The sequence below is a fragment of the Chrysemys picta genome, chromosome 13 (assembly GCF_011386835.1).
Source record: "Chrysemys picta bellii isolate R12L10 chromosome 13, ASM1138683v2, whole genome shotgun sequence".
NCBI lineage: Eukaryota > Metazoa > Chordata > Testudines > Emydidae > Chrysemys > Chrysemys picta.
Window position 1 is genome coordinate 54911806 of NC_088803.1, and position 26493 is coordinate 54938298.

The 26493-nt window shown below is 59.6% G+C and overlaps 1 protein-coding gene and 1 long non-coding RNA gene across 7 annotated transcripts in view; one reads left to right on the forward strand and one right to left on the reverse strand.

Annotated features, from left to right (window-relative positions):
• MMP9 (matrix metallopeptidase 9) overlaps nucleotides 1-26493 on the forward strand; it is a 28117-nt gene that overhangs the window by 206 nt on the left and 1418 nt on the right. The window contains exons 1-12 of one of the 6 annotated variants that reach the window (XM_005304832.5): nucleotides 20022-20330; nucleotides 20710-20945; nucleotides 21411-21559; nucleotides 21827-21955; nucleotides 22056-22229; nucleotides 22387-22560; nucleotides 23246-23419; nucleotides 23976-24131; nucleotides 24783-24987; nucleotides 25274-25413; nucleotides 25915-26065; nucleotides 26226-26329. In XM_005304832.5, coding sequence (XP_005304889.2) covers nucleotides 20187-20330; nucleotides 20710-20945; nucleotides 21411-21559; nucleotides 21827-21955; nucleotides 22056-22229; nucleotides 22387-22560; nucleotides 23246-23419; nucleotides 23976-24131; nucleotides 24783-24987; nucleotides 25274-25413; nucleotides 25915-26065; nucleotides 26226-26329 — 1936 coding nt within the window. In that variant the 5' untranslated portion in view covers nucleotides 20022-20186. Of the gene's footprint in view, nucleotides 1-20021; nucleotides 20331-20709; nucleotides 20946-21410; nucleotides 21560-21826; nucleotides 21956-22055; nucleotides 22230-22386; nucleotides 22561-23245; nucleotides 23420-23975; nucleotides 24132-24782; nucleotides 24988-25273; nucleotides 25414-25914; nucleotides 26066-26225; nucleotides 26330-26493 lie in introns of those variants that run through there. The other 5 variants (XM_005304833.5, XR_006172691.2, XM_042842526.2 and 2 more) reach the window with 5 other exon arrangements.
• Nucleotides 10769-12350, reverse strand: LOC135975389 (uncharacterized). Its single transcript, XR_010592416.1, has 2 exons — nucleotides 11966-12350; nucleotides 10769-11293 (listed from the first exon to the last, which is right to left on the reverse strand). It is a non-coding gene; the product is annotated as an uncharacterized LOC135975389 (long non-coding RNA).

Here is a 26493-nt window from a genome sequence, read left to right on the forward strand (position 1 = left end):
TGTCTGAGTGGGTGGGTGTGGGTGTGCGCGCGTGGGTGGGTGTCTATGTGTGTGTGCGCGCGCGCGTGGGTGTGTCTATCTCTGTGAGTGTCTGTGTGTGTGCGCGCGCGTGGGTGTCTGTGTGTGTGTGTGTGTGTGTGTGTGTGTGTGTGTGTGTGAATGCCGAGGGAGAGACCTGCTTGTTCTCTCCTGAAGAAGCGGCGGGAATCAGGAGTGACTGGAGTGGGGGAAACAGGAGCAAGCAGGTGTCTGGAACCTGCTTTCTGGCCACGTGTTCGCCCCTTCGCGACTGCTGCGGTCTGAGGTGAAACGAGTTGGCCGGTCCCAGCTTCATGGCTGTTGTCGGGTGAGCCATACAGCCGCCGGGGTTAGCCGCGTCCGGGGTTAGCAGCGTCCGGGGTATTATCCTGCCAGGGAACGGGTCAGATGGTGTCTAACGTGGGCTGACTAGCCAGTGTGAATGAGGCTAAATCCTGTTTAAACTACATTTCCGGTGCGCGGGGGGGGGGGGGGGACTAACTGCGACCTGTTTGAGGTGGAGCAGTGTTTAAATTGAGTTTAGACCCAGGCTGTTTCCCAACACGCAGGGTAGTAACCAGGGCTCAGCTCTGCATCCCTTGGGGCGGAGGGAATCTCTGGTGTAGTGATCTAAAGAGGAAGTCGTTTCTTCCCTCCCCTCCCTCTGCCCTCTTGTGGGTGGAGAGGGTTGAAGGACTAGTTCAGGCGTTCTCAAACTGGGGGTCGGGACCCCTCAGGGGGCCGTGAGGTTATTACATGGGGGGTCACGAGCTGTCAGCCCCCACCCCAAATCCCACTTTGCCTTCAGCATTTAGAATGGGGTTAAATATATAAAAAGTGTTTTGAATTTATAAGGGGGGGTGGCACTCAGAGGCTCGCTATGTGAAAGGGGTCGCCAGTACAAAAGTTTGAGAATCACTGGACTAGGTGGTGATGCCTTAGGCTGGTGGTAACACGTGTTCCGGATGTGTTGGAACGGAATGGGGAAGGCAACCGAATCTGTTTAGATTCCTGGTCAGTAACTGAACATACAAAAAGTTTCAGAGTAGCAGCCGTGTTAGTCTGTATCCGCAAAAAGAAGAACAGGAGGACTTGTGGCACCTTAGAGACTAACAAATTTATTAGAGCATAAGCTTTCGTGGACTACAGCCCACTTCTTCGGATGCATATAGAATGGATCCATTCTATATGCATCCGAAGAAGTGGGCTGTAGTCCACGAAAGCTTATGCTCTAATAAATTTGTTAGTCTCTAAGGTGCCACAAGTCCTCCTGTTCTTCTTTTTGAACATACAAAATCGCCAATGAGGCAAATATAATCACATTTAACACATAGAATTGTTTCTTCCTGCTTGCTGGCCAGGACCTGTGTTCACATTCTGCATTTGTCCGACATCCGAACTATGATGCTGATGGGTGCTATGGAAACCTCTAAGTGAGATCAGTTGGTCCGTCTTGGCCAGCATGCTGCACTCATCTCTGCGGTACTGGAGTGCACACAGCTGATGGCATCATTGGCCCAGGTGATTTCCTGCCTTTGTGCCTATGTTCGAGGGGAAGCAATCTGGGATTTGGGCCTGGGCAGGTTGATGAGAGGGAAACCGGCTTTCAGATGTGTCATTATTCCAGCTAAGCATGGGGGGGTTATGGGACTGGAAGCCATGTACCCTGAACTTTCCCACAGTCTTCTATCCGTGTGGGCTTCCTGAACAGGAGGTACTCATCTATACGAGGGTCTGGTCCACTGTTACCCACCAGAGAATGACACTGTTAGCTATTTCTTCTGGCTTCTTGGCTTCCATTCAGCTGGTACTGAATTCTGCAGGCAGAAGGATAACCTGGACTGAGTTCTTCTGCTGGCTTCTCTTTTGACAGCATGTTGATCTCATGGTCTTGTTAACTGGCATTAAGACTTCAGAGAGCTTCTCACTGTTACTTGAGTGAGTGATTCATGGGTCTCCTGTGGTCCCATAGGCTCTAGTAAAACATTGTGTGTGTGTGTGTGTGTGTGTGTGGTGGGGGGGTGCTCCTTGTTCACTTCACTCCCTACTTGGGGCTTTCTCTCTTCTGTGCTCCTACTCCATGGAGGGAAGCGCACTCAGACTGGTCCCCGTTGCACTGTCCCTGTGAGAGGCCAACGTTGCCCTTCTGATGGGGGCAGCAGTCAGTTTACCGAAGAGCATGATGGGAGTAAGCCCTGGCTTTGTGCTGTAGCTGCTCCGCTACCTGGAGCTCTTTGGCTGGGGCAGTAAGCCTATGAATCAGCCCTGCGACTCGTGCGGACGGGAGGGGAAGCCGGCCTGTTTCTTGGCAGATGCCAAGTGCCCACCAGAGGGCAGAAGAGTAACTTCCACTGTGCCATCAGCAAATTACATTTGCATCTCTTATCTGGCTTTTATTCAGGCTAATTAAATACATCACTGAAAGGTTTATGCCCCCATCGATCTCTGTGGGACAGCTGAGCTGAAAGTAATTTCTGGGCTGGAATGAGGCACGAGTGATTGGATCAGGCCCTGCACATTACTCTGTGAATCCCATGGCACTGAGAGCTCAGTCTTGCTGGAGGCCCCTGGGGAGCAGGGATCTCATCTGCCTTTCTTTTCTAGAAAGCAGCCCTCAGACCTGTGACATCACCATAACAACACAGTGTGTCCTCAAAAAGAACAGGAGGACTTGTGGCACCTTAGAGACTAACAAATTTATTAGAGCATAAGCTTTCGTGGGCTACAGCCCACTTCTTCGGATGCATCTCTAAGGTGCCACAAGTACTCCTGTTCTTTTTGCGGATACAGACTAACACGGCTGCTACTCTGAAACAGTGTGTCCTGCCTGTGGTGGCGAAAGCAGCCTCTCTGGGGTGGGATGTGAGGGGCTCCCTTGACAGGTGACTGCCCCTTGCAATGAATGCTCTGTGTAATAGGCTTACAATCTCACAGCTCTGTCCTGACAGTCCTCAAACCACAGCCTGTGCCTAGAGCCTGGAGCACGACACCAGCTCAGTCTGCCTGCGGCCGGCGGGTGACAGCTTGGAGCTGGGGCCCTGGGGCTGGATTAGGTTGGGGTGGAACAGGAGCATGAACTGCTCCCTGGGCGGGGAACTGGACATCAAATGATGCAAACTAATTTAGTTCCTCTTGCATGGCCCTCTGCCCAGCTGCTTTAAGGGGTCAGTTGGGGATTCCCCGGGTGGAGGGGATGTCCCAGGGCTGGAAGGGAGATGGTAGGAGCAGGCCGAATTTTGGTATCCCCCAGCTGGTGGAACAGGCCGGAGGGACTTATTCCTGTAGTCCACCCCATAGGCTTCTCTAAGTCACCTTTTGCTCCCCATCTCCTTTGGCCCTTGGTGTGGTTTAGAGACCCGTACCCTCCACCAACCTAAAGGCCATGGCTTGGCTGGACATGGGGGCCTGGCCCCCTTCTAAAATGTTGTGTGCTTGCAGGTAAACTAATGGCATTTTCAAGCCAGGCATAGTTCAGCCTCCTGTCCCTGCCTTTCCCCAGCTCTGCTAATGCACCTCCCTCCTGATCTTCAATACCCCCTGCTGTTCCAGACCTGGGCCCCCAAAATTATTTGAGAGCTGGGAAACGTGCCTTAAAGTGAGAGACTTCAATCTGTTTAGCTTATCAAGAAGATCAAGGGAGAACTTGATCGTGGCTATAAGTACTTCACAGAGCAAAGACTGGGTTAACGAGCTCTTCAGGACATAGTGGGGAAAGGCAGAACAAGAACCAATGGCTGGAAGTTAGAGCCTGACAAATTCAGATGAGAAATAAGAACCATGTTTAACATGCAGGTGATTAACCATGGGACAAATTTCCAAGGGAAGTGGTGGGTTCTCCATCTCTTGATGTCTTCAGATCCAAACTGGAGCCAATGGCAGACGCTTTAGACATGCACAAGTTACTGGTTCAGTACAGGGGTAAGGAGGTTCTCTGGCCTGTGGGATACAGCAGGTCAGACGAGACAATCTGATGGTCCCATCTGGCCTTCAACTCTGAATCTCGGCTTTGCTAATGTGCCCCAGCTGTTCCCGCCTTTGGGGCTTCAGTGAGCAGAGGCTGACAGCTGTGCTGACAAGCGAGGTGGCTTTATAAATGGAGAGGCTGAAACTACCCCAGTAGCATACCTGTCACGGAGTGTGGGGGGACACAAGGCCCTGCACCCCCGGTTTCCTGCGATTCACCATGACTCTCAGCCAGCCAGTAAAGCAGAAGGTTTATTTAGACGACAGGAACACAGTCCAAGACAGGCCTTGCAGGCACAGAAAACAGGACCCCCTCAGTTAGGTCCATCTTGGGGTCCCAAGGGCACCACAGCCCCGTTGGGGGGGTCAGAGCTCCTCAAAAACTCCAACTCCCTCCAGCCTCTCTCACCCAGCCTCCCCCGGCTCCTCCCCCAGCCTTTGTCCAGTTTCCTGGGCAGAGGTGTCACCTGGCTCCAACCCCCTTCCTGGGTTCTCACGTTACATGCTCAGGTATCTTCCCTCAAGGCCAGTCTCCCATCCCCCAATGCAGACTGTCCCAGCCAAACTCCCCACTCAGCATTCAAAGACCACTCAGCAGTCAAAGAACACATTAAGAACAGTCCCAGTTCATCACAGTCCCCGTGGTGCAATCTGGCTCTGACCCAGTCTCAGAATAGTGCTGAGTGCAGTGTGGTTCCTCTAACACTCTGAGCTCCGTGAGTTGTCACTGGACTGCTCACTAGGCTATGAGTGTTGTAACCAGTGATGTTTGTTCCTCGTTTTTAAAACAACAACAGAAAAACCCTGATTAAGGAGAAGTGGATTAATGCCCTGCAGCTACATAAACAAGGCTTATATTTATATTCCACCTGGGAAGAGGGCGGTTGCATCAGCACATTTTTTTTTAAATGTTGAGCAAAACAACCATTGCTCCAGGAAATGGGTTTTTCCTCACACCACATTGCTTCACTCAGCTGCTTCACCACTCCGCCCCTTCCCAGCAGCAGAGACCACCTCCCAGAAGGGCATGCCAGGACTGCTTCCCAGGGATTGTTCCTATACTGCTCGGTGAGCAAGCCGGGCCCCCCCATCTTGGGCACTGTTTCTCGGTGCCCCTGCTGTGAATCATGCCCAAGGGCCGTCTCCTACAGCTTCAGAGAGATTGTGCCCACGTGATGTAATTGCACTCATCTGGGATTTGTGTGCACGGGGCTGGTGCAAAGACAGGGAATGCCATACTGCCACCTCTTCCCCTGGCCAGTGAGGCTGTGGCATAGGATGGCACGCATGTTGCAGGAGTTCCCCACCTGAGGAGGACGGAGTAGGAGCTCAGGGTGGAGAACTGCCCAGCAGGACCTACGGAGCTGCACTACGGACTGTAACCGTGAAAGTATTTGAGGAGGAAAGATGCATCCAAAGAGGTGCTCAGGGAGCCCCAAAATGTGACTCCCGGGCCTTAACTACTGAGGCTGAAGGCAGGAGCAGACAGCACCCAGGGACCAAGGAAGTGAGCGAGGGCCCCTGGTGCGTGCGCTCTGACCGGCCTGCCTACTCGTAACCTTGCCCCTGTGCTTCGACACCAGCCATGCTGCAGCACGGTTTGGGAATGGCTGTGGGTGCCGGGCTGTGCTGTAAGCCACCTGCCTGGGAGACTGGCTGGTCAGTCCCTCTCGCTGGGCCCTTTCAGGCTGCACTCAGGGTTAAAAGTGCTAACAGCAGCATGGCCCGGCCCCTTTCCACACAGAGAACTGCTCTTCTGGCTGCTTTGTTCCCTAGACTTTGTTCTTGTGGCTTCCTTCCCAGGACCTGAGACCTCGGAGCCGCTGCTCCAGCCCACCGGATTCAGCCCCTCGTGGGGTTGCTGATTCATCAGCATTGGTTAGCTCAGGAAAGGGGGGAAATCAGCAGATTACTGAAAAATAAGTAAAAACAAGAAGGTGAGTGAGAGCTGGGCTGTGTGCTGCAGGGCCCAGGGGAGCGAGCGCCGTGCGGTGCCCAAGGAGCTCCCTGTTCTCTTCGTTCCGCACATCCCTGCTGCCTGGGCGTCTGCCCTGCTGAGCAGCGCAGCTCCCCTGGCACCAGCTGGGCTGCTCCGCACCTGCCTGATTTGCAGTCCTGCTCAGGGCCCAAAGCAAACACCCCCCACCTTGGAGTCTTTCCTTTCCAAAGTCCTGGTCAGGAATCTGGAGGGGATCTCCCCAGAAGGTGGCATACACTGCACCAAGCCCTATCCACTCTCTATGCTGGTCTCGTCTACACTAGGATTTAAGGCAGGGGTTCTCAAACGGGGTCACGAGGTTATTACATGGGGGGTCGCGAGCTGTCAGCCTCGACCCCAAACCCCGCTTTGCCTCCAGTGTTTATAATGGTGTTAAATATAAAAGTGTTTTAAATTTTTAAGGGGGGGTCGCACTCAGAGACCTGCTGTGTGAAAGGGGTCGCCAGAACAGAAGTTTGAGAGCCGCTGAAGGTGTGATGTTGGCACTGCTGCAGATTTTAATCGCCAGTTGAATGTGCTTAAGGCAAGGTGCCTTGTCTGTTCTAGACTTTTTAACCATGTTAGCTTCATGTCTGGTGTGGAGATGTGCAGCTCCAAACTCTTCCCCTGCCCCTCCCAAAGGGGCATGTGACAGTTCTCTGCCCAGCTCTCAAATTTCTAGGCCCCTGCAAATGGCCTTGGTGGCATTCCCAGAATCTGCACAGTGTGGTGTGCACGCCGCCTTGCTGATCATTAGTGCAAGACTGGCTCTGCACACCCCTGCGGTTTCCAGTCGCTGCCTCCCTGGTTCGATCCTCGGCCGTTTACTGATGGGCTCACAGCCACTGTTAGTCCATATGGCCTTGTTTGTATCCAAGCCAGTCTGAATTAATTTTGCAGCTGAGAATTTGAGCCATTGTGTCAAATGTTTTGTTGAAATCCATGTATGTTGTATCTACCATTTCCCTCCACTGCTTTTGTACTTTTAGATTAAAAAATACAACACATCAGTTTTGTCTGGCAAGATTTGTTCTCCATGAAGCCCCAATTCCTCTCATTACCATATCACCATATGCCCAGTGGCTTTTGTATCTGTTGCATAGCAGTCAGGCTAACGCTCCTTGTTGGAAATGCTGCTCTCTGGGTCTAGAAGGAAGCTGCTGTCGGTACCCTTTGAGATGACTTGTTGGCCATGCAGTAAGTCTATTGGCTAATATTCTAGCAGGTGGGAACGGTGTGAGACGCAGGCCCCTAGGTTAGACTGAGAGCATCAAACCACCTGCCCCTTTTGACCAAGTGGGAATATTTTGTAATATTTTGGAGTTGTATTCGTGCCTCAGTTTCCCCTGTATTCTCCATTGTTACCCGGTGGGGTGGGAAAGGACAGTTGCTCTCAGGGCTTGGCACAGCTGCACCACGGTAGCACTTAAGTGAAGATGCTACTATGCTGACAGAAGAGCTTCTCTCGCCGGAGTAGGTAATCCACCTCCCATAGAGGCGGTGGCTGTGTTGGCAGGAGAAGCGCTGTCTATGCCAGGGGACTCAGGGGGGTGGATTATCCCTGAGTGACAGTTATACCCATGTAAGTTTGTAGTCTAGACCTGATGCCTCAGGGCAGGCAAAGAGACAGAGGTGTGAGTGTCCCTAGTCTGGGCAGAGGTCTCGATATCAGTGGAGCGGCTGAGAAGACAATGGCGAATCCAGTCGCCAGGACATTGACACCTAGCAACCAAGGCCCAGAGGGCTGTGGCCTTCTCCGCCTCGCCTAGGGAGCTAACAGTCTCCAGGTCCAGAGCAGAGAACTGGGGAGGAGGTGGGGAGAGCTGGCTGCCGGATGGAGTCAGGGCTCTCAGCTGGGTCTGACCAAGGAGAGACAGATGGAGCTTGAACCAAGGGGTCCCTGCAGCTTGGCTGGGCGCTGGGCTAACCAGACTGGACTGTGCTTTACCCTTCAGTTCTCTGTGCTACCCTCAGGCCTGCCTGGGCCATGTGCCAGCTAATGAATAAACCCGACTGTGTGAGTGTCACTGCCAAGGCTGGGCCAGGGGCATCTGTACGAGTCTCCCTCAGGGACCCGCTGACGGAGCTCATGGGGGGCTGCAAGCCCAGAGGCGTCTAAGGAGGCAGTAAGCCGCACGGCCTACCCTGGAAGAAGATTGAGACCCCTAGGGGGTCTGGTACATCAGCGGGGTTCGTCCTAGAGACCGTTCCCAAGCTGGGGCCGTACACCAACCCTGTGGGTCCGTGACACCCTGTCCTCGCCCTCCCTCTCCTGCGGTGTGTGGATCGTGCCATCTGGACTGATGGCAGAGTGGACTGGGCGAGGTGCATTCGTCCCCAAAGATGGGGCGGGAGGGGTGATGCAGGAAAGAACAAGCTGAAGAGGGGGTTTGGGGACCTTCTCCCCTCTAGGTCTCCTGGCAATGGCCACCAGGCCCTGGGAAACAAGTCGGAGTCTCCGGTGTGGGTTGCCCAAGGGGAAGCGTTGACAGCACTGACCCCTCTTCACACTGCTTGTGCCTGGCCCCTTTGGGGCAGACTCAGCAGAGAACAGAGAGCCTGGCCCCCAGGCTCAGTGCCTTGGCCCTCAGAGGTGCTCTCCCAAGGGGAGGGGCAGCTTGGCATGTCCCTGGGGGGGAGGGGGAATGGGGCCCTTAGCTCTGCCGAGCGGTTGCTCCAGCTCTTGCAGTGTGAAATTGATGTGAAAAGCCCCCCAGGAGGGACCACCCTGCAGCAGCTGTAGGGCTGGGAGCATCGCTCTGGACACCATGTTGCAGATGGCCACCTGCAGGGTGTCACTTAGCCAGGCTCAGGGGGGTGCAGTGCTATCGAAACAAAAGGGTGTTTGGCGCTCCCTTGGCACCAGCTGCAGAGAGGGGAGACCTGGGCCCTCTCGGCTTTCTAAAGGGTCAGGCAGGGGGCTGGCCCCAGCCGAACAGTGCTGAGTCTCGCGGCACAGCCAGCCCTGTGTGGACGTGGCAGTAGAAGAGGGCTGCAGGATCTAAGCAGGGCCATGGGGCAGGGGAGCGTGGTTGGTGGGAGGGGAGCGGTTGCTGAATCTTGCCCTGTCGCTGATAAGCTTGGTGGAATTTCCTTGTCTGAGGGTGGTGCTGGAAGTGAGTCAGCCCCTGGCTGTGGGGATGGGTGGGTTGGCTCAGGGCCCCTTTCACCTGCTGTGAGAGTTTACTCCTAGTTCCAGAGCAGGCGGGATGGAGAAGGGGCAGGCCCGGGCTGGGAAATGCCACGGCGCAGGCTGCGCCGTTCCTGCTGGCAGCCCAGGGCAGATCAGGCTGATGGGCAGCGTCTCACACCTGCAGGGGCGGGTGCGTCACTGAGCCCACTCCACAGATGAGGAAACTGAGGCACAGCTGCGGGAGGGGAATTGCCCAAGGCTATTGCAGAGGAGTGTGGAGACAAAGCCCCTCTGAAGAGCCTGGGCTCATTGCCAGAGCGGGGGGAGGGGGCGTGGCCTCTTAGGGGTCAGGGATCGTGAGGAGCATCAAGGGTGTGGGGCAGTTGGGTGGCTGCAGTGGGCACCTTGTGCTGACCCTGCTGTACTCCATCCACTGGACTTACCACAGGCCAGGGTCATGGCGGTGCCCTCCCCGGGGTGTCTGACCATGGCCGGCCCTGCACCCTGGCACAGAGCTCTGGCCTTGTGCTTCTCACCACCAGGCAAGGGTTCCCGGTCCCCTCAGGCCAGTGCTGCATGGCGTGAACGCCTTGGCCCTGCTGCTCCAGCACAGGAGGGAGCGTGGGCACCTGTCTGCTCGAAAGCTCCACGGCTTGTGCTCTGCACTGGCAAGCAGGGGCCCTGCCCCTTGTCACCGGAGGGTGCTGAGGTGTGCGATGGAGGCAGCGGGGGAGGGGCTCACTGGGGGGCCTGTCACAGGGGTAACAAGCACTGAAGGATCCCAGCAGATCTCCCTCACCCCTTCAGCAAACCCCTTCTAAGCCTGCCCTGGATGAGCTGGGAAGCAGGGCGGGGGCTGGTAGGTTGGAGCCCTAAACCGAGGACATTGGAGCCAAGGTGCTGGTGCCTGACCTGCTTCCGGCCTCTGCTCCCAGCGTGTTTCCTTGAAGGTGTAGGACCTGCAGCACGAGCCTTTCTGTGACCGAGCCAGCAGGAGCTGCCCCCAGAGGGGCTCTGCTCCAGTGCCCCCGTGAAAATTAGTGTGCCCTTGGGTCCCCGTGGGCATGAGTTCAACATGCTGCACCCAGCGGCAGGGGGAGAGCATGCCCCGTGGCCCAGTGTCTGTGCCCAGCAGGTTGGCTGATGCAGCTTGCCATGCTGTTGGGGGTAGGGGGAGGCGGGGGGTTGCTGCCCTTTTGTCTGGTTTGTGCTTGGCTTGCGCTCGCATTGGCTAAGGTGGGCTCCCAGGTGCCTTGTCTGTGGGTGCCTGGCTGCACCCCAAGCCCCATGCAGCCCCAGCTGGCGTTGGGTGGCATCCCTGTGTGACGTTCCCCTCTGGTGTTATCTGGACCGGTGATCCGCTAGGTCACTCCAGTCCTTGACTCTGGGAGCCAGCCTTACCCTGCTCTGCTGTGAGAACCCCCACTCCTGGGCTGTTTACACACAGCCTCTGGCATGTCAGCTGTTCCTTGGATTGTGCAACCGAATGACACTAGCCACTATCTCCGGTCCCAGACACAACCCTGGGAACCTCCTTCTTGCAGTGCCCAGTTATGCCAGCTGGACGCTGCAAGCTTATATGAGTTCATCAGTTTAACAAAGAAATTGATCTGTACCAGGCTTGTTATCCCAAGGGGAGTCTCTGACGTGCTTCAAACCAAACGCACTGCTTCAGGTAGAATAAACAAACAGATTTATTAACTACAAAGATAGATTTGAAGTGATTCTAAGTCAAAGCATAACAAGTCAGATTTGGTCAAATGAAATAAAAGCAAAACACATTCTAAGCTGATCTTAACACTTTCAATGCCGTTACAAACGTAGATGCTTCTCACCACAGGCTGGCTGGTCGCCCTTCAGCCAGGCTCTCCCCTTTGATCAGCGCTTCAGTCGCTTGGTGGGGGTGGCTGTAGATGGAGGTGGAAGAGCGAGGAAGAGTATGGCAAATGTCTCTCCCTTTTATCATGTTCTTTCTTCCCTCTTGGCTTTGCCCCTCCCCCCTTCAGAGTCAGGTGAGCATTACCTCATCGCTGTCCCAAACTGACCACAGGAAGGGGGGTGACTCACTCGAAGTCCAACAGATCCTTTGTTGCTGCCTAGGCCAGTGTCCTTTGTTCCGGTGAGGCTGGGCTGGGTTTGTCCCATCCATGCCCTGATGAGGTGTGAACTGCCCTTCTGTTCTTGGAGCGTTTTGCCTGGGCCTGTTTTAAGCCATGAGGACAGATTTTCAGCCTCATAACTATATACATGAAACTACAACCGATAACATTACTGTAACAACAGTTACTATAACATCACTATAACAACAATGCTCAGTGCTCAGAGCCTTCCGAAGACACCCGACATGACAAACTTTCCACTGGATACCACACAATCGTTTTATAAGGATGAACGTGGGGGTACAGAACATCACTGTCACGGAGTCCCTGGGCGATGCTCTGGAACGGCTCCCCACAAAGCCAGTCAAGACTTTGGGAGCCTCCTCTCCCATGGAGCAGACCGTCTTCAGGGCAAGAAGCTCACACGGCTTCATCTTCCTGGGTCTGACCTTGGAGCATTCAGCATCCTCTGCCCCTGCCCCAAACTGACTCACTCTCCAGCCCCTCCTCCTCTGAGCTTTGTCTCTTCCCGGGGCCAGGAGGTCACCTGATCTCTTTGTTCACCTTTAGCTATCCCTTGCAGGGGGGAAGGGCCCCGGCCATTAGTTGCCAGGAGACAGAGTGCCGGCCACCTATGCACAGCGGCCCTTTGCTCTGCAACAATTACACCCCCTTATCCCACCACCTTGACTTAAGAACTGCATAGGGGAAACTGAGGCACACACAGTATTCAGAGAAAACATTATGAACATTACCACTTTGTCACAGTCATACCCTGCCATTCCCAGGGTCCGGGTGCCTGGCTGCACCCCGAGCCCCACACAGCCCTGGCTGGTGTTGAGTGGCGTCCCTGCCGTCCGTCAGCACATTGCCTGCTTTTACAGATGCTTCCTGTCCTCAGATTTTGCTTTTGTGTGGCAACCTGAGCTGCTCTGTCCCGGACTCTGTGCTGTGTCATCCTCACAAGATGCTGACTCCCTGCTCAGGCTCTGCACCGTGCTGTTCCCCTTCCGTGCACCCCCTTGTTCTCACGCTGCGGTTCCCTCCTGCACGGGCTCCCCAGGGCTCCGAAATGCAGCAGTTCGCCCCCTTTCTCTGTACCCATCCATGGAGGTCTGAGATCATGAAGGACTCTGCCCCTGGCCCCTTGCTCTCATCCCCTCCCTTCTCCAGCTGCCTGACAGCCTTCCCCGTCCCACTTTCCCTGCAATTCCCACCTTTCCGAGCACGACCTTTGCTACCCCGTCCTCTGCAGCAGGAGCTGCTGGTAATGAGTTTGCCTGGTCTGGTTAGCAGCTCTGCCGCTTTATTCCTAGGCCCCCTCTGAGCTCTTGGCTCTACTTTCTGCTCCCAGGAACTGATCAGTTCCAGCGCAATGAGGTTGTTCCAGCCCTCTTCCCCGACACCTCAATCTGTGACACAGCTACCTCCTCTGTATTAGTGGGAGAGAGCAAGTGTGGCCCCTCTCTTGGCTTCCCTGGGCTTGGATTTTCACTTACTGAAGGCAGGGTCTCCAAGTCTTGCGGTATTGGGTGTTTTCTTAAAGCCCCAGCTCCTGGAGTCAGGTGATTACATGTAAACCTCAGTTTCCATTTGTGACAAAGTGAGGATTTTTTATAATATTGTGTGTTCCCCGGTTTCCCCATGTGCTGCATTGTTACCTAGTGGGTGGAAAGGGATGGTTTGCTCTCAGGGCGGGCTAAGACACAGGTGTGAATGACGCCCGGCTGTCTGGGTCTTAGGTCCCATATCAATGGAGCTCTTGCGAACACAATGGCAGATCCAATTCCCTGGTCATTGACAGCTGGCACCCAAGGACCGTGGATGGCCCCACCTCTCGGCAGGACGCCGAGCAGCATTTCCCCAGCTGGAGAACAAAGGGCGGGGGGTTACGTGTGGGCTCTGAAGCAGTCGAGGGGGAACACCGGATTTTGACCAAGGAGGGTGGACAGACGGAGAGAGGCGGAATTTGAACCAAGGACTCCCTACAGCTTGGCTGGGCGCTGGGCTAACCAGACTGGACTGTGCTTTCCCCTTCAGTTCTCTATGCTACCCTCAGGCCTGCCTGGGCCATGTGCCAGCTAATGAATGAACCTGACTGTGGGACAGCGCTGTGTGAGTGTCACTGCCAATGCTGGGCCTGGGGCATTAGTCCACGAAGACTGTACACGTCTCCCTCAGGGTCTCTGTGGGACTTGCGGCTGGAGCTCACGGGGGGCTCGCCTGGAGGAAGACGAGGGGTCTGGCCCACTGAAAGGCTCCTCCTAGAGACTGTTCCAGTGCTGGGGCCGTAGCCCTGACCCTGTGGATCCGTGACACCACTTTTAAAAGAGTCTCTAGCCCTACTGGTGCTGGAGAGAAGCTGGAGAATGTGACCCATGTAGCTCAGAGAGCAGAACACAGCTCACCCCACCCCTCCAGTTCTCCCTTGTTAAGAGTCGAGGGGCTGCCTCTGGTCTGTGCATGCTGGGATTGGCCATGGGGGAAGGATATCCCTGTGGCTCAGATAACTGCTGGCCTCCTGCCTCTGACCCCCAGTGGGTTCCCCCGGGCCGCGGGCGTGCAGCCTCCCCTGCGTGTTCCCTGAGCTGTGCCTGGGGAGGTTGTAATGCTCCTGTCCAGGTGACCCGCTCTGCTCTGCAGAGCCTGCCGGAAATCCCCAGGCCCCTCACCTCTGCACCTCTGGGGGAGGTTGGGGGTGCTCGCTCAGCATTCGTGTGTAAGATCAGGAGGTTCCTGAGATGCTACCCTCTGCAGGAGCCAGCCATCGGCCCTAGCCGGGTATCTGCAGCAGCGGGCAGGAAGCCTCCTGCAGCAGGGGCCCTTGTATGGCTGGTGGAAGGGGGCTTCCCCAACATGTGTGTCTGGCAGGAAGATCTGGTTGTGAGTAAGAGGCTGGTGGGCAGCTGACGCTGGGCTCCTTCCCTTTTCGGCTGGTGGGAGCTGGACTCCAGGCTGACGCACTGCAGGAAGGGGAGTTGTGCTGCTTTTCTGGTGACTTGGGCCTTGGGAAGATTTTGGGCTACTGCAAACCCCAGGAGAGAGCAGGTCCATGCAGGGGCTTGCAGGGTCCCTCCTCCCTCTCTCCTGCCCCTGGTGCTCTTGGGATGAAACAGCGATTCTCCCCACCCCGCATCCAGCCCTCTGTTCCCTGACTGCCTCTGCACGGCTCTCCTCACCTTCCTTTGGGCAGGCGCGTTTCTCCCTAGACCCCTCTGGAGCTCTGGCCCCGAGGTGCAGGTACCTGGGGGACGGCGCAGTGCTGTATGTGGGTGACGGGCGAGTTACAGCCCCCCTCTCTGAAACGCCTGCCTGCACCCCCTTCCCCCGGGCCAGATCCCCTTCCCTGGCACTCATTTGCCTGCTTATCTTGACCACTTCCCAGGCTCTGGCTCTGAGGCCGGCCTGGGACTCCCCTGCGCAGAGACAGCTGCTCTGTTGGTTTGGGGGTGTGCAGCACCAGAGCTGGAACCTGGGTCTGGCCTGGCCTAGTGTCTCGGAGTGTGGGGGGGAGACCAGGCCCTGCACCCCCAATTCCTGCGATTCACCATGACTCTCAGCCAGCCAGTAACACAGAATGTTTATTTAGATGACAGGAACACAGTCCAAGACAGGTCTTGCAGGTACAGACAACAAGACCCCCCCCCCCCGTTAGGTCCATCTTGGGGGGGGGCAGGGAGGCCAGAGCCCCTTTGGGAGGCCAGAGCCCCTTTGGGAGGCCAGAGCCCCATTTAGCTCCCCAGCCAGCTCCAAACTGAAACTCCCTCCAGCCGTCTCCCTTAGCCTCCCCCGGGCTCCTTCCCCAGCCTTTGTCCAGTTTCCCGGGCAGAGGTGTCACCTGGACTCCAACCCCCTCCTGGGTTTTCATGTTAGGTGCTCAGGTATCCTCCCTGAAGGAAAGTCTCCCACACCCAATGCAGACAGTCCCAGCAACACTCCCCTGCAACCTTCCAGGTCAATACTCCCCACTCAGCATTCAAAGACTAGATTAAGAACAGTCCCACTTCGTCACACCTGGAGGCCGCGGCTTCGCTTGCTGGGCCTGCGGCGCAGGCTGGGTGTGTGCCAGACGGGAGGCGCCCCCGGGCTTGTGCTGGAATTCCCCGGGCGCCCTCCATGGAGGCTCGCTAGCTCCAGACAGAGGGGGCGAAGTTTCCCTACCCTTGCTCTGCCCTGGCCTCTTCTTGTTTGGCTCCAAGGAGTCACCCGAAAATCCCCAGGTGCTGATGCCAGCAGCAGCTGTGTTAGCCTGGCTGTGAGTCAGTGGGAGCGGCTGGCCCGGGGAGGATCCCGGGAGCCTCGGGCTCTGTGCCAGCTGCACTGTGTCTTGGTGTCCACTCCCGACTCTCAGTGATTGACCCGCTCTCACGGGGCCAGCCAGACCCCGCTGGGGGGAACGCGCAGCCCTGTCTGGGAACCCCCCTCCCCGCGTGGGGAGGCCTGCAGAGCCAGGGCCCATGCCAGCGGGGTCAGGCTGCCCCGGCCAGAGGCGAGCGTAGGCTGGGCATTGCTCACGTGCACAGGGGCTGGGCATGGGCTGCACCTGCCTTCATGCGTTTGGAAGAGCCAGTGCCCTGCCCCAACGCGTCCTTCAGATGCCACAACGGGCCCCAGGCTGCAGAAACGCTCGGGAGCGGTTCAGCCACTGAGCGTCTGTCCGCTCCCAGCGGGGTTCCCAACAGGCCAGGGCGGGACAGGGAGGAGAATCCCGGATCCAGCTGGAATCGCAGGGGTCTGAGGGCGGGGGGATGGCATTCCCCCCGGAGGTGAGTCTGGACAGGAGACCGGCTGGGGCCCTGGGAGAAGGGCTAAGAACATAAGAATGGCCATACTGGGTCAGACCAAAGGTCCATCTAGCCGAGGGATTTCTAGGGGCCAGAGGTGGCTCCGCTGGGAGTTTTACATCGCTGGAGCATGGGCGGCCGCTCCGGACTGGCACGTTCTCAGGGGAGAGGAGCCTCCGTGTGGTTTCAGAGATGCAAAGCCAGGAGGGACCCTTGTGCCCATCTGGTCTGGCCTGCATAGCCCAACCATGGAACCGCCCTGGGCAGATTCCTGGGCTGTTTGGGCCAAGTCTTGAAACGTTTTTCTCAAAAGGCTTTGCCATCCTTGCTGGCCCGGGGCACCTCGTGTAAGGACTTGGGGGCGGGCACCACCCTGGCTGGCAGTGTGCAGGATTCCCAGCCGAGTGCCAAGTGAACCAGCCAGGGGCCGAAGTGTCTCACTGTGGAATTTGGCTCCCCCCTTACAGCCCGTTTGCTGTCTGGGCTCTGTGTCCCGGGAAGGCGGATTCCCAGCACAGAGGGCGAGCAAGAGAAGGGAAATAATCCCCCTTCTGCTGCCCCCGCCCTCGAGCCCAGGGAGCTGGCGCTGGGCCTGATGCCCAGGTGCTGGAACTAGGGGTGCTGGGGGTGCACCCCCTGGCTCAAAGTGGTTTCCATCACACACAGGGTTTACAGTTTGGTTCAATGGCTCTCACCACCCGCACTATAGAAATTGTTCCAGGGCCATTGGCGTGATGTGCTGAGGTACCCATGGCCTGCGGCTGCAGGTGGAGCCCTGGAGCCTTGAAGCAGCCCCCCAAGCCTGCCGCCCTCCCCCCAGCTACTCCCTGGGCTGTGGAGTTTGCAGGTGCCCAGGTTGGGAGAAGCGCCTGCGGCATGGAGCGTCTCCGCCATTGCTTTGCAAAGCACCTGGGGGGTCTATAGGTGCCTGGCGCTTAGTGCTGGGAAGGGATTCCTGGGGCGGGGGGCTCCCATGGGATGAGCTCAGCATGTGTGCAGAGCAGTGATTCAAGGAGGAAGAGTGTTCTTCATTCGGTTAGTAACTTCCTCCCCGTCACTCTTGCAGCCTGTGGTGTGAGATGAAGCAACCGGCCCCATTTCTCATCCCTGGGTTCCCAGACTGTGTTTGGAGGGGGAGGAGGGCTCCTTGCCAGGTGCAGCTGGCACTGGCCTGCTCTCTGCCATCGCCCCACTGCTGGGGAGAGCTGCCATGTCTCTTAGCTGCGTGGAAAACCACGACTCCTGCAGCGATCCTGGCTCATCTGCACACAAGGATGGGCTCTTTGGCTTGCAGGTGTCGGACACCTGCTGCCAACGGTCCCCCCGGCCCTTAAAGGGGGAGGGATAGTTCCCGGGGCCTGTGTGTGGCTGGTGCGTAATGAACTCTTGGACCCGTTCCTCTCCACCCCCCGGCCCCCTGGCAGTGCCCTGTGTCGGCCAGGGCCTGGCACAGGTGTAAGCGACTGGACCTTGCGGGGTGAGGCTCAAACCCATCAGCCGAGATGGGGGGCTGCGGGAACAGCTCAGCTCACCCTAGGGCCTCTGGGGGAAAGGCAGGAAAATCCCTCAGGCCGCAGCTGGGCCGCACCCGCCCGAGCCCGACCCAGGCCTGAGGAGGAGGATGGGGCCTGCAGAGATTTTCCTTGTGGAGAGTGACCCAGCTGGGAGCCTCCTGTCATGGAGTCCCCGGGCGATGCTCTGGAACGGCTCCCTACGAAGCCAGGCAGGACTCTGGGGAAGTCTCCTCTCTGGGAGCAGACCGTCTTCAGGGCAAGAAGCTCAGACGGCTTCACCTTCCTGGGTCTGACCTTGGCGCATTCAGCATATGCCCCTCCGTGCGCTTCCCACAGCGAGTCCACCCAGGCGGGGTCCTGGGGAAGCCAGAGGGTCCTGCACCCCCACTTCGCAGTCAGACGTGACTCTCAGCCAGCCAGTAAAACAGAGGTTTATTAGATGACAGGAACACGGTCTAAAACTGAGCTTGTAGGTACAGAGAACCGGATCCCTCAACAGGGTCCATTTCGGGGCGGGGAGTGAGCCAGACACCCATGTCTGCACTCACTCCACATCCCCAGTCAGTCCCAAACTGAAATTCTCCAGCCCCTCCTCCTCTGGGCTTTGTTCCTTTCCCAGGCCAGGGGAGTCACCTGATTCCTTTGTTCTCCAACACCTTTAGCTATCACCTTGCAGGGGGAAGGGGCCCCGGCCATTAGTTGCCAGGGAGACAGAGTATCAGCCATTTATGCACATTTATCCCACCACCTAGAGACTTAAGAAATGCATAGGGGAAACTGAGGCACCCCTACAGTATTCAGAGGAAACATTAAGAACAGTCCCACTTCGTCACACCTTCAGCTTAGGGCGGGGCCAGCTCCAGGGCAGCTGGGGCGTGGGCCCCCACTCTCAAGGCGGGAGGGAGCGAGGGACCCTCATCGCAGCTGACAGATGGTCTCACACAACTGGCCTGCGGCCTGTGAGGCCGCAAGATCTCTCTGGGGCCAGTAGCCCAGAGGGGTTCCCTGAGGTACCAAGAACAGCCAGTGCCAAACCGTCCTGCCTGGGGCGCGAGCCAGCCTTTCCCCACGGCGCAGGAGGGAGCTGCCCTGGCCGGGCTCCCCAGCCAGGGGCCTTGCACCAGCCTCACAGGCAGCTGCCACTGGCCCCTCTTGGTGAGAGGGCAGCAGACGGACAGTCCCTGGGCTGCTCCAGCCTGGCCACCCTGATGCTCCAAAGTCCTGGTCAGTGGGGCCTGAGCTGCCTCTCGGCCACCACCTTCCTTTCCCTCCTTTGCCCTGCTCGCTTTCCCCTCCGTCACTCGGTTCCCACCAAGTGTAAACAGCGACCCGCGGGCGAGGCGTCTGCCCCCTTGGCCAGGGTGGAGGGAGGGCCGTGACGCGCTGTGCAGCCGGCGGGGCAGGGAGTGGGGCTGGGGGATCAGTCGTTACACGTGGGAAAGGCCCACGGAGCCTTGCGCCGAGGCAGCATCTGGGCCACGTGCTGGGCTGATCTCTGGCTCTGCGCCAGGAGGGCACGCTCGCTGGGGCCGGAGCCTACCTGAGTCTGTGCTGATGAAACGACATGTGGGGAAAAGTGACCTGCGAGAAAAGGGGTAATCTCTGCCCCTTCCCCCAGGCGCCGGCCAGCCTGTCCCTGCGCGGGCTTGAGGGGAGACTCCTGCAGAGCAGACCCAAGGGGGTCGGCGGCAAAGGACTGTGGGAGCCGTGCCCTGGTGCTCTGCACTGGTGCAGTGCACGTGTGGGCAGCTCCCTTCCCTGTACCACAAAGCACCATAGTCGGCCATGCCTGGGCACCCTGGGCACGCTGCTCCACCTGACCGTGCCCCCCACCCCTCCCATAGGGCACCGTTTCCTGGCACAAGAGACAGCTGGTATGGCTGCGGCCGAGGCAGGGGGCTGGGCTGGACGACCCATGGGGAGCTGGACGGGCATCCTGAGGGCCTAGAAGTCAAAATGTTCTTACGGAATAGGTCACTGGGGGACCGGTATCTGGAGCCCCCTGCATCAAATTACCCCGAACTTGCCCCACAAGCTGCACCCTTCGTGCTGCCCTGACAGGCCAGTTTTCGGGTGGATCTGACTATGCACGTGGGTCTACGAGGTCTTTGCAGGTTCCACTCACAGCAGTACCATTGCAGCGCTAACTTGGGTGTCTCCCCACTTCAGGGGTGGGTCTCTTCTCTGCTCGTTCTACCCCCGCGGAGCTGGGCCAAGGAACAGACACCTGGCCCCAGTCCAGCCCTGAATTCATGCAGGGCCTGGGGGCGGAGCTGTCGCCCCAAACCCATTGGGGGAACCAGGTTCGGGCAGCAAAACTTTGTGATGACTTTCAGAGGCCAGGAGCGTCCCAGCGCCGAAGCCTGGGGAGGAGGCCCCGGTGTGCCGCTTGCCAGCTGGGCGGCCCCGGCACCGCATTGGCACGGAGGAGGCCCCCCCCCCCCACTGCTCTTGCCTCACAGGATGTCCTGCTTCCTGCGGGCCGTGTTTTGGTAAACAAGGTGTTGAAATAGTTAAAGAGCTGAGCAAAGCCCCAAGGGCCTGAGTCACCTCGGCTGGGAGAGGGGCTGAGTGACTCACCCCCCTCCACAGCATAAATATTCGCTGTCAGCTCTGCTCGGCACAGAGCCGCAGGGCAGCCGGGTACCCAGAGACAGACAGACAGACAGCCCAGCAACCTCAGCCCACTGCCTCGCCATGGGGCTCACTCTCCTGGCCCCGCTCGCCATGGGGCTCCTGGCCCTGACCTGCTGGGCTGCACCACTCCACTCCAAGCCCCAGGCTGTGATCACTTTCCCGGGGGAGCTGGTCAGCAATCGGACAGATCTGCAGCTTGCAGAAGTGAGTAAGGGCTGGGACCCCCAGCAGGGCATCCCTGAGGTGCCCGGTGCCCGTGCAGCGGGTCGGCTGTTAGGACAGTGGGCTCGTGGGTCCCCTGCCAAGATGAGCCCAGTGACCACTCTCAGGGCCTTGGCTGTCTCCCCATCCATGGCAAAGGAGGGATGGAGGCGAGCAGGCTGGAGGGCTGCACCGCTCTCGTGAAAGGAGGGGGGTGTCCTGGATGCAGGGCCGGGGAAAGCTGGGAGTCTCCTTGGGAATGGGGAGGGCTCAGGGATGGGTCACTTCCCCTCTGGGTAGCCCAGCTGGTCCTGTCGTGGCAGCAGGCACTGCCAGTCCTGCCCGGCGCTGCCCGCCCCTCTGACCATCTCTCCTTTCCTAGAGCTACCTGCTGCGCTTCGGCTACATGGCGTCCGAGGGGCAGACCCGCAGCAGGCAGCTGTCCATGGGCAAGGCACTCCGGAGGATGCAGAAGAAGCTGGGGCTGCAGGAGACGGGGGAGCTGGACGCCAGCACGATGGAGGCCATGCGAGCACCTCGCTGCGGCGTCCCCGACGTGGGCAGCTTCCTCACCTTCGAAGGAGACCTCAAGTGGGATCACAATGACCTCACTTACCGGTGAGCCCCCCCCCTACCTCCCAGGCCTCTCCTGGACTTCCAAATACCGGCGATGCCCCACAGACAGGGACTGCACCTGGGGGCAGGCAGGGAGAGCCCTGGCCCCAGGCCAGGCAGGCTGATTCTACAGCTGCAGCGCTGACTAAGCCGTAATGTCCTCCAGCCTGCTTGGGCTGAGGTCCCCGGCAGTCCCCTGGCCTAGGGAGGCCCAGGCCGGAGCGGGGGGGCGGGGGGGGGGGCGGGCGCGGCTCTGTGCCATGGCACTACTGGGCTCTGCTGGCCACCGTATCGGGCTGGAGCACCTGAGGCCTTGGACTGAGTCCCGTGATTGCAGCAGGTCCCCTGTGTGTCTCAGGTGTCCCCTCCCTGCGTGGTTAGTTGCGGCTGGGGGGTTACTCTGGGGCACCAGAGCCCTGCGGGTCTGACCCTGTGCGGCTTCCTCCCTCCCCACCCCCACCCCGGCAGGGTAATAAACTACTCCCCAGACCTGGACGCCTCTGTGATAGACGATGCCTTCGCACGGGCCTTCAAGGTGTGGAGTGACGTGACCCCGCTCACCTTCACCCGGCTGCAGAGCGGCGAGGCCGATATCATGATCCAGTTTGGCGCCCAGGGTGAGCCCCTCTCTAAGGGCGGGTGGGTGGGGTGTGGGGTGCCTGCGGCAGGGCTCGTGAGGGGGCCAAAGGGCAGGCATGGGGGGAGGTTTCCTGGGTTATACTTGTTCATTTACACCTCCCGGCAGCCCCTGGCAGCATGGTGTTTGCTGGGTGCGTGGGCTGGCACGTCTGTAGGGGGGTCTGGCCATCTCCGCCCTGCTCTCTCTGGGCAGACGGGGCTTTCAGGAGCCAGGCGGGTGGCTGACTGTGGGGTTCTGTCTCCAGAGCACGGTGACGGGTATCCATTTGACGGGAAGGACGGACTTCTGGCCCACGCTTTCCCCCCTGGCAAAGGGGTTCAGGGAGATGCCCACTTCGATGACGACGAGTTCTGGACGCTGGGAACAGGGATAGGTGAGGCCAGACTCCAGGGTCGCTGCCTGGCTGGGGAACCCACCCTCCCACTGGCACTAGCCGCAGCCCCTGAACCACACCCCTCTTCTCTCCCCACCAGTGGTGAAAACCAGCTACGGGAATGCCAACGGGGCCGCCTGCCACTTCCCCTTCACCTTCGAGGGACAGTCCTACTCCACCTGCACCTCCGAGGGGCGCTCCGACGGGCTGCCCTGGTGCGCCACCACCGCCAACTATGACACGGACAAGGTTTACGGCTTCTGCCCCAGCGAGCGTGAGTACCAGCGCATTGGGGCAGCCCTGGGGCGGGGCCCCGGGCAGGGAGGATATCGGGAGGCAGGTTCCCTGGCACTGGGGTGGAGGGGTTGCTGTGAGTCCAGAGGCCCCTGCCTGGCGGAGACGTTCCAGCGCTCTCTGTATCTCTCGGATAGTTCTCTACACCTACGACGGCAACAGCGACGGTGCCAAGTGCGTCTTCCCCTTCATCTTCGAGGGGAAGTCCTATGATGCCTGCACCACAGAAGGGCGCTCTGACGGCTACCGCTGGTGCGCCACCACCGCCAGCTTCGACCAGGACAAGAAATACGGGTTCTGCCCCAACAGAGGTACTGGGGGGCGCAGGGCGGGACTGTTCGGGCAATAGCCGTGTCAGCTGATGGGGTGGCCCCCTAGGGCACAGCACCTCCCCCGGCCCTGCTGCGCTCTGCAGGAGTCTCTTCCCTTGGGGACGATTGGAGGGCTGCAGCTGGGCGCTTTCCCCATCTGCCCAGGGGCCTCTTCCAGCCCTGTAACCTGGAGGCCTCTCTTGCTTAGCTGGGCCCTGCTTCGGGCTGTCAGCACTCCTGCCCTGCTGCGAGTGCATGGCCCAGCGTGCAGCCCCACGGCATCCTCCGCCCTGGCTGCTCGCAGCCCTGGCCAATTGCACAGAAAGCCTGAGAGGGGGCTGGATTTGGGAGCCCCCGGCTCACTCACCCCTGGCTCATGCACCTTGGCACTTGCTGGCCTTGGCCTCTTTGCCCAGGACCGTTTGGCGTGAGGATTCTTGCCCTGGGGCAGGCGCATGAGCTGGGCTAGCACCAGACTCCTCAGAAGCCAGGCCCTTGCTGCCCTCCCCATACTCTGTGCCCCCTGCCCTCTGGGGCCCCCCAGTGAGTCTGTGTTTGCAGTGGCAGCTGCCCCAGAGGATGTCTCCTTGTTCAGAGGGGCCCAGGCAGCCTAGGGGTGCCCCTACCCCCCCCCCCCTCGCCAGGGTGCTGGAGTTTTGCTCACCCGGCTGGTTTTGTGCTGCAGACACAGCTGTGATTGGCGGGAACTCCCAGGGCGACCCGTGTGTGTTCCCGTTCACCTTCCTGGGCCAGACATACAGCGCATGCACCAGCGAGGGGCGGCAGGACGGGAAGCTCTGGTGTGCCACCACCAGCAACTACGACACCGACCACAAGTGGGGCTTCTGTCCCGACCAAGGTACGGCCGCTCCCTGGGCCCCAGGCCACTCACCTCTGCCCCGCACGGGGCCCTTTCTAGGAAGCAGTCACGGACCCTGGCCTCAGCCCAGCTACGGCTGCTGCACCTCAGCCCCCTGGGGCATGTGTTGCAGCAGGTGGCTGGTCAGGGCTCTCTGGATTGCAATGTGGGGCTGGCTGGGGGTGGGGCATCAGACCCCGGGGTCGGGCGGGGCTGGCTGGTGGGGGGGGCATCAGACCCCGGGGTCGGGCGGGGCTGGCTGGTGGGGGGGGGGCATCAGACCTCCAGGACCAGTGGGGGAAGGCTGGGCCAGGTGTCGGACCCCCGGGGCCAGTGGGGGCCGGCTGGTGGCTGGGGGGTGGGCGTCAGACCCCCGGGGTCGGGCGGGGCTGGCTGGTGGGGGGGGCATCAGACCTCCAGGACCAGTGGGGGAAGGCTGGGCCAGGTGTCGGACCCCCGGGGCCAGTGGGGGCCGGCTGGTGGCTGGGGGGTGGGCGTCAGACCCCCAGGGCCAGGTGGGGCTGGCTGGACCCTGACAGCTGTTCTGGGGTTTCAGGTTACAGCCTCTTCCTGGTTGCTGCCCATGAGTTTGGCCACTCTCTGGGCCTGGACCACTCGAGTGTCCGCGAGGCCTTGATGTACCCCATGTACAGCTACATCAAGGACTTCCACCTGCACCCAGACGATGTCAGCGGCATCCAATTCCTCTATGGTGAGCACGTGCCCTGAGCCCGGGCACGGGCAGGGGTGGGTGGCAGAGCAGGGCCGTGGGCAGGGGTGGGTGGCAGGACAGGAGTGGACGGCAGGGCAGGGCCGCGGGCAAGGTGGGCAGCAGGACGGGGTGGATGGTAGGGCAGGGCCGTGGGCAGGGGTGGGCGGCAGCGCAGGGCCACGGCACGGATCCTGGAAAGAGAAATGGCCCCCTATTGCACATGTCACTGGCTCAGCGTTTCCATCAGTATTCATGGAGATGCCAGTTTCTATGGCAACCCTGACTACTCCATGCCAGTGTAGCAGGGATGCATGACAGGCTGCAGCCCATGCTCGGGAGCCATGCCTGGGTCTCTGAGATCTCCCCTGCCCCTCCCTGTCAAGGGTGGCACCCGCTGCAGGAATTGGGTGCCAGGGCACACAATGGGAACCCGTCAAGCTCCCCACTGCTCCAGACAGGCTTGTTCCAAGCCCAAAGCGCTGGCAGCGTGACCCACGTGGTGGCAGCAGGAGACGGGGCCTCTGGCTCACCTGCGTGGGGCCTGTCCCAGCTGTGCGGCTCTGCCCTGCTGGGGCCCCGGTATCACCTGCCCCGCCAGCAGATGGGCCCCTCTCCTGTGGCTTTGGCCTTATGTTCCTTCCCGTCTCCCAGGCCAGGGCTCTGGTCCTGCACCAACGACCCAGGCGCCAGACATCCCTGACCAGGCAACCACAGCAGAGCCTGACACAGCCACGGATGATGACTATCCCTTGCCAACTGAGCCCAGCCCTGTGGACCCCAGCAGTGATGCCTGCAAAGTGAATTCCTTCGACGCCATCACCGAGATCAACGGGGAGCTGCATTTCTTCAAGGGCGGGTGAGCGAGCCCTGCGGCCTGTGGCGGGGGTGGGGGGCACAGGGATGAGGGGAGCCCAGACCTTGGTATCTACATGGGCATTTAATCCTGAAGTCGCCCCTGCTCCCAGCCGAGCCGCTCCCAGCCCTCTGCTGATGAAGGGAGCCAGTGGGGTCCCCTCTCCCCTAGAGTGTGACCCCCACGTCTGCTGCAGCAGGGCCGAGCTTGGCAGGGGGTTCTGGGGGTGGAGGGGCACTGGGGTTCACCCCCATGCTACCGGCATGACACTGGGATCTTGCCTCCTCAGGAATTTCTGGAAAAGCTCTGTATCCCGGAAGGGGGCGATTCAGGGCCCATTCCGGATCTCGGCCACATGGCCAGCGCTCCCGGCCCTCATCGACGCCGCCTTCCAGGACCTGCTCACCAAGAAGCTCTACTTCTTCTCGGGTGAGGATTGGGACCTGCCCAGCTTGCCAGGACCTCCCGGCCCCCTACAGACCCACTGCCTGGTGCCCTGGGTGTCCCTCACTGGAGGCCTGGCCTGGCCCTTGCTGCACCGATGCTGGGTTCTTGCCCCAGCTTCCCCACACTCACCCTGCCCTGCCGCAAGCCTGGGGGCTGCTCAGGGCTGGCTGCTGCATGCGGGGGTCAGTCAGTGCCAGCATCTGCCCCAGCGCCTCTCTCTGGGAGCCACCAAGCAGCTTGGGACGGGGCCGAGCTGGTCACTAGAGCCCTGGGCACCCTGAAGTGGGGGGAGGGGCCCAGTGGTCATTCTCGTAGTGACCGACTGAGGGACTGGTCCTTCCCCAGCGTGGGCTGCAGTTCCGTGCCCTGCCACTCTGCTCCCTCTGGGGGGCTCGCTGGACTGTGGTGCCCGTGCGTGGGCTGAGCGGGTGCATGTTCTCGCGCGGCCAGGGCTGTCCTGTTAGCACCGTGTCTCTGTGGCAGGTCGGCGTTTCTGGGTGTACACGGGCAGCAGCGTAACGGGCCCCCGCGGGATCGAGAAGCTGGGCATCGGTAAGGAGGCAGAGCGGATCTCAGGGGCCCTGCAGAGGGGGCGCGGCAAAGTGCTGCTCTTCAGTGGGGAGAAGTACTGGAGGTGAGTGAGTGTGCGGTCGGTGCTGGGCCGACGGGGACGGGGGGGCCATCGGGTTCAGGGAATTAGCTCATTTCCTGCCCCTGTGACAGAGGCCCACATAGGCAGGGCCCCACGTCCGGGTCTGTGGGCGCCTGAGCCAGCGCTGCTCTTCTCCCCACAGGCTGGACGTGAAAGTCCAGAAGGTGGACAAGGGCTACCCACGTCTCACTGATGACACCTTTGCTGGCGTGCCCCTCAATGCCCACGATGTCTTCCTCTACCAAGGTGAGAAGGGTTCTGGGCTCTGGGACGCGGGGCCTCTCTCTGGGCCGAGATGGACCTGAGTGCGGGGCCCTGGCTCTGCGGAGCCGGGCGAGGGAGCTCTCCATGGCACCTTGGCACTGCCCTTAGGCTGCCAGGCTGACCCTGCGGCTCTAGGGCCGGCCCCT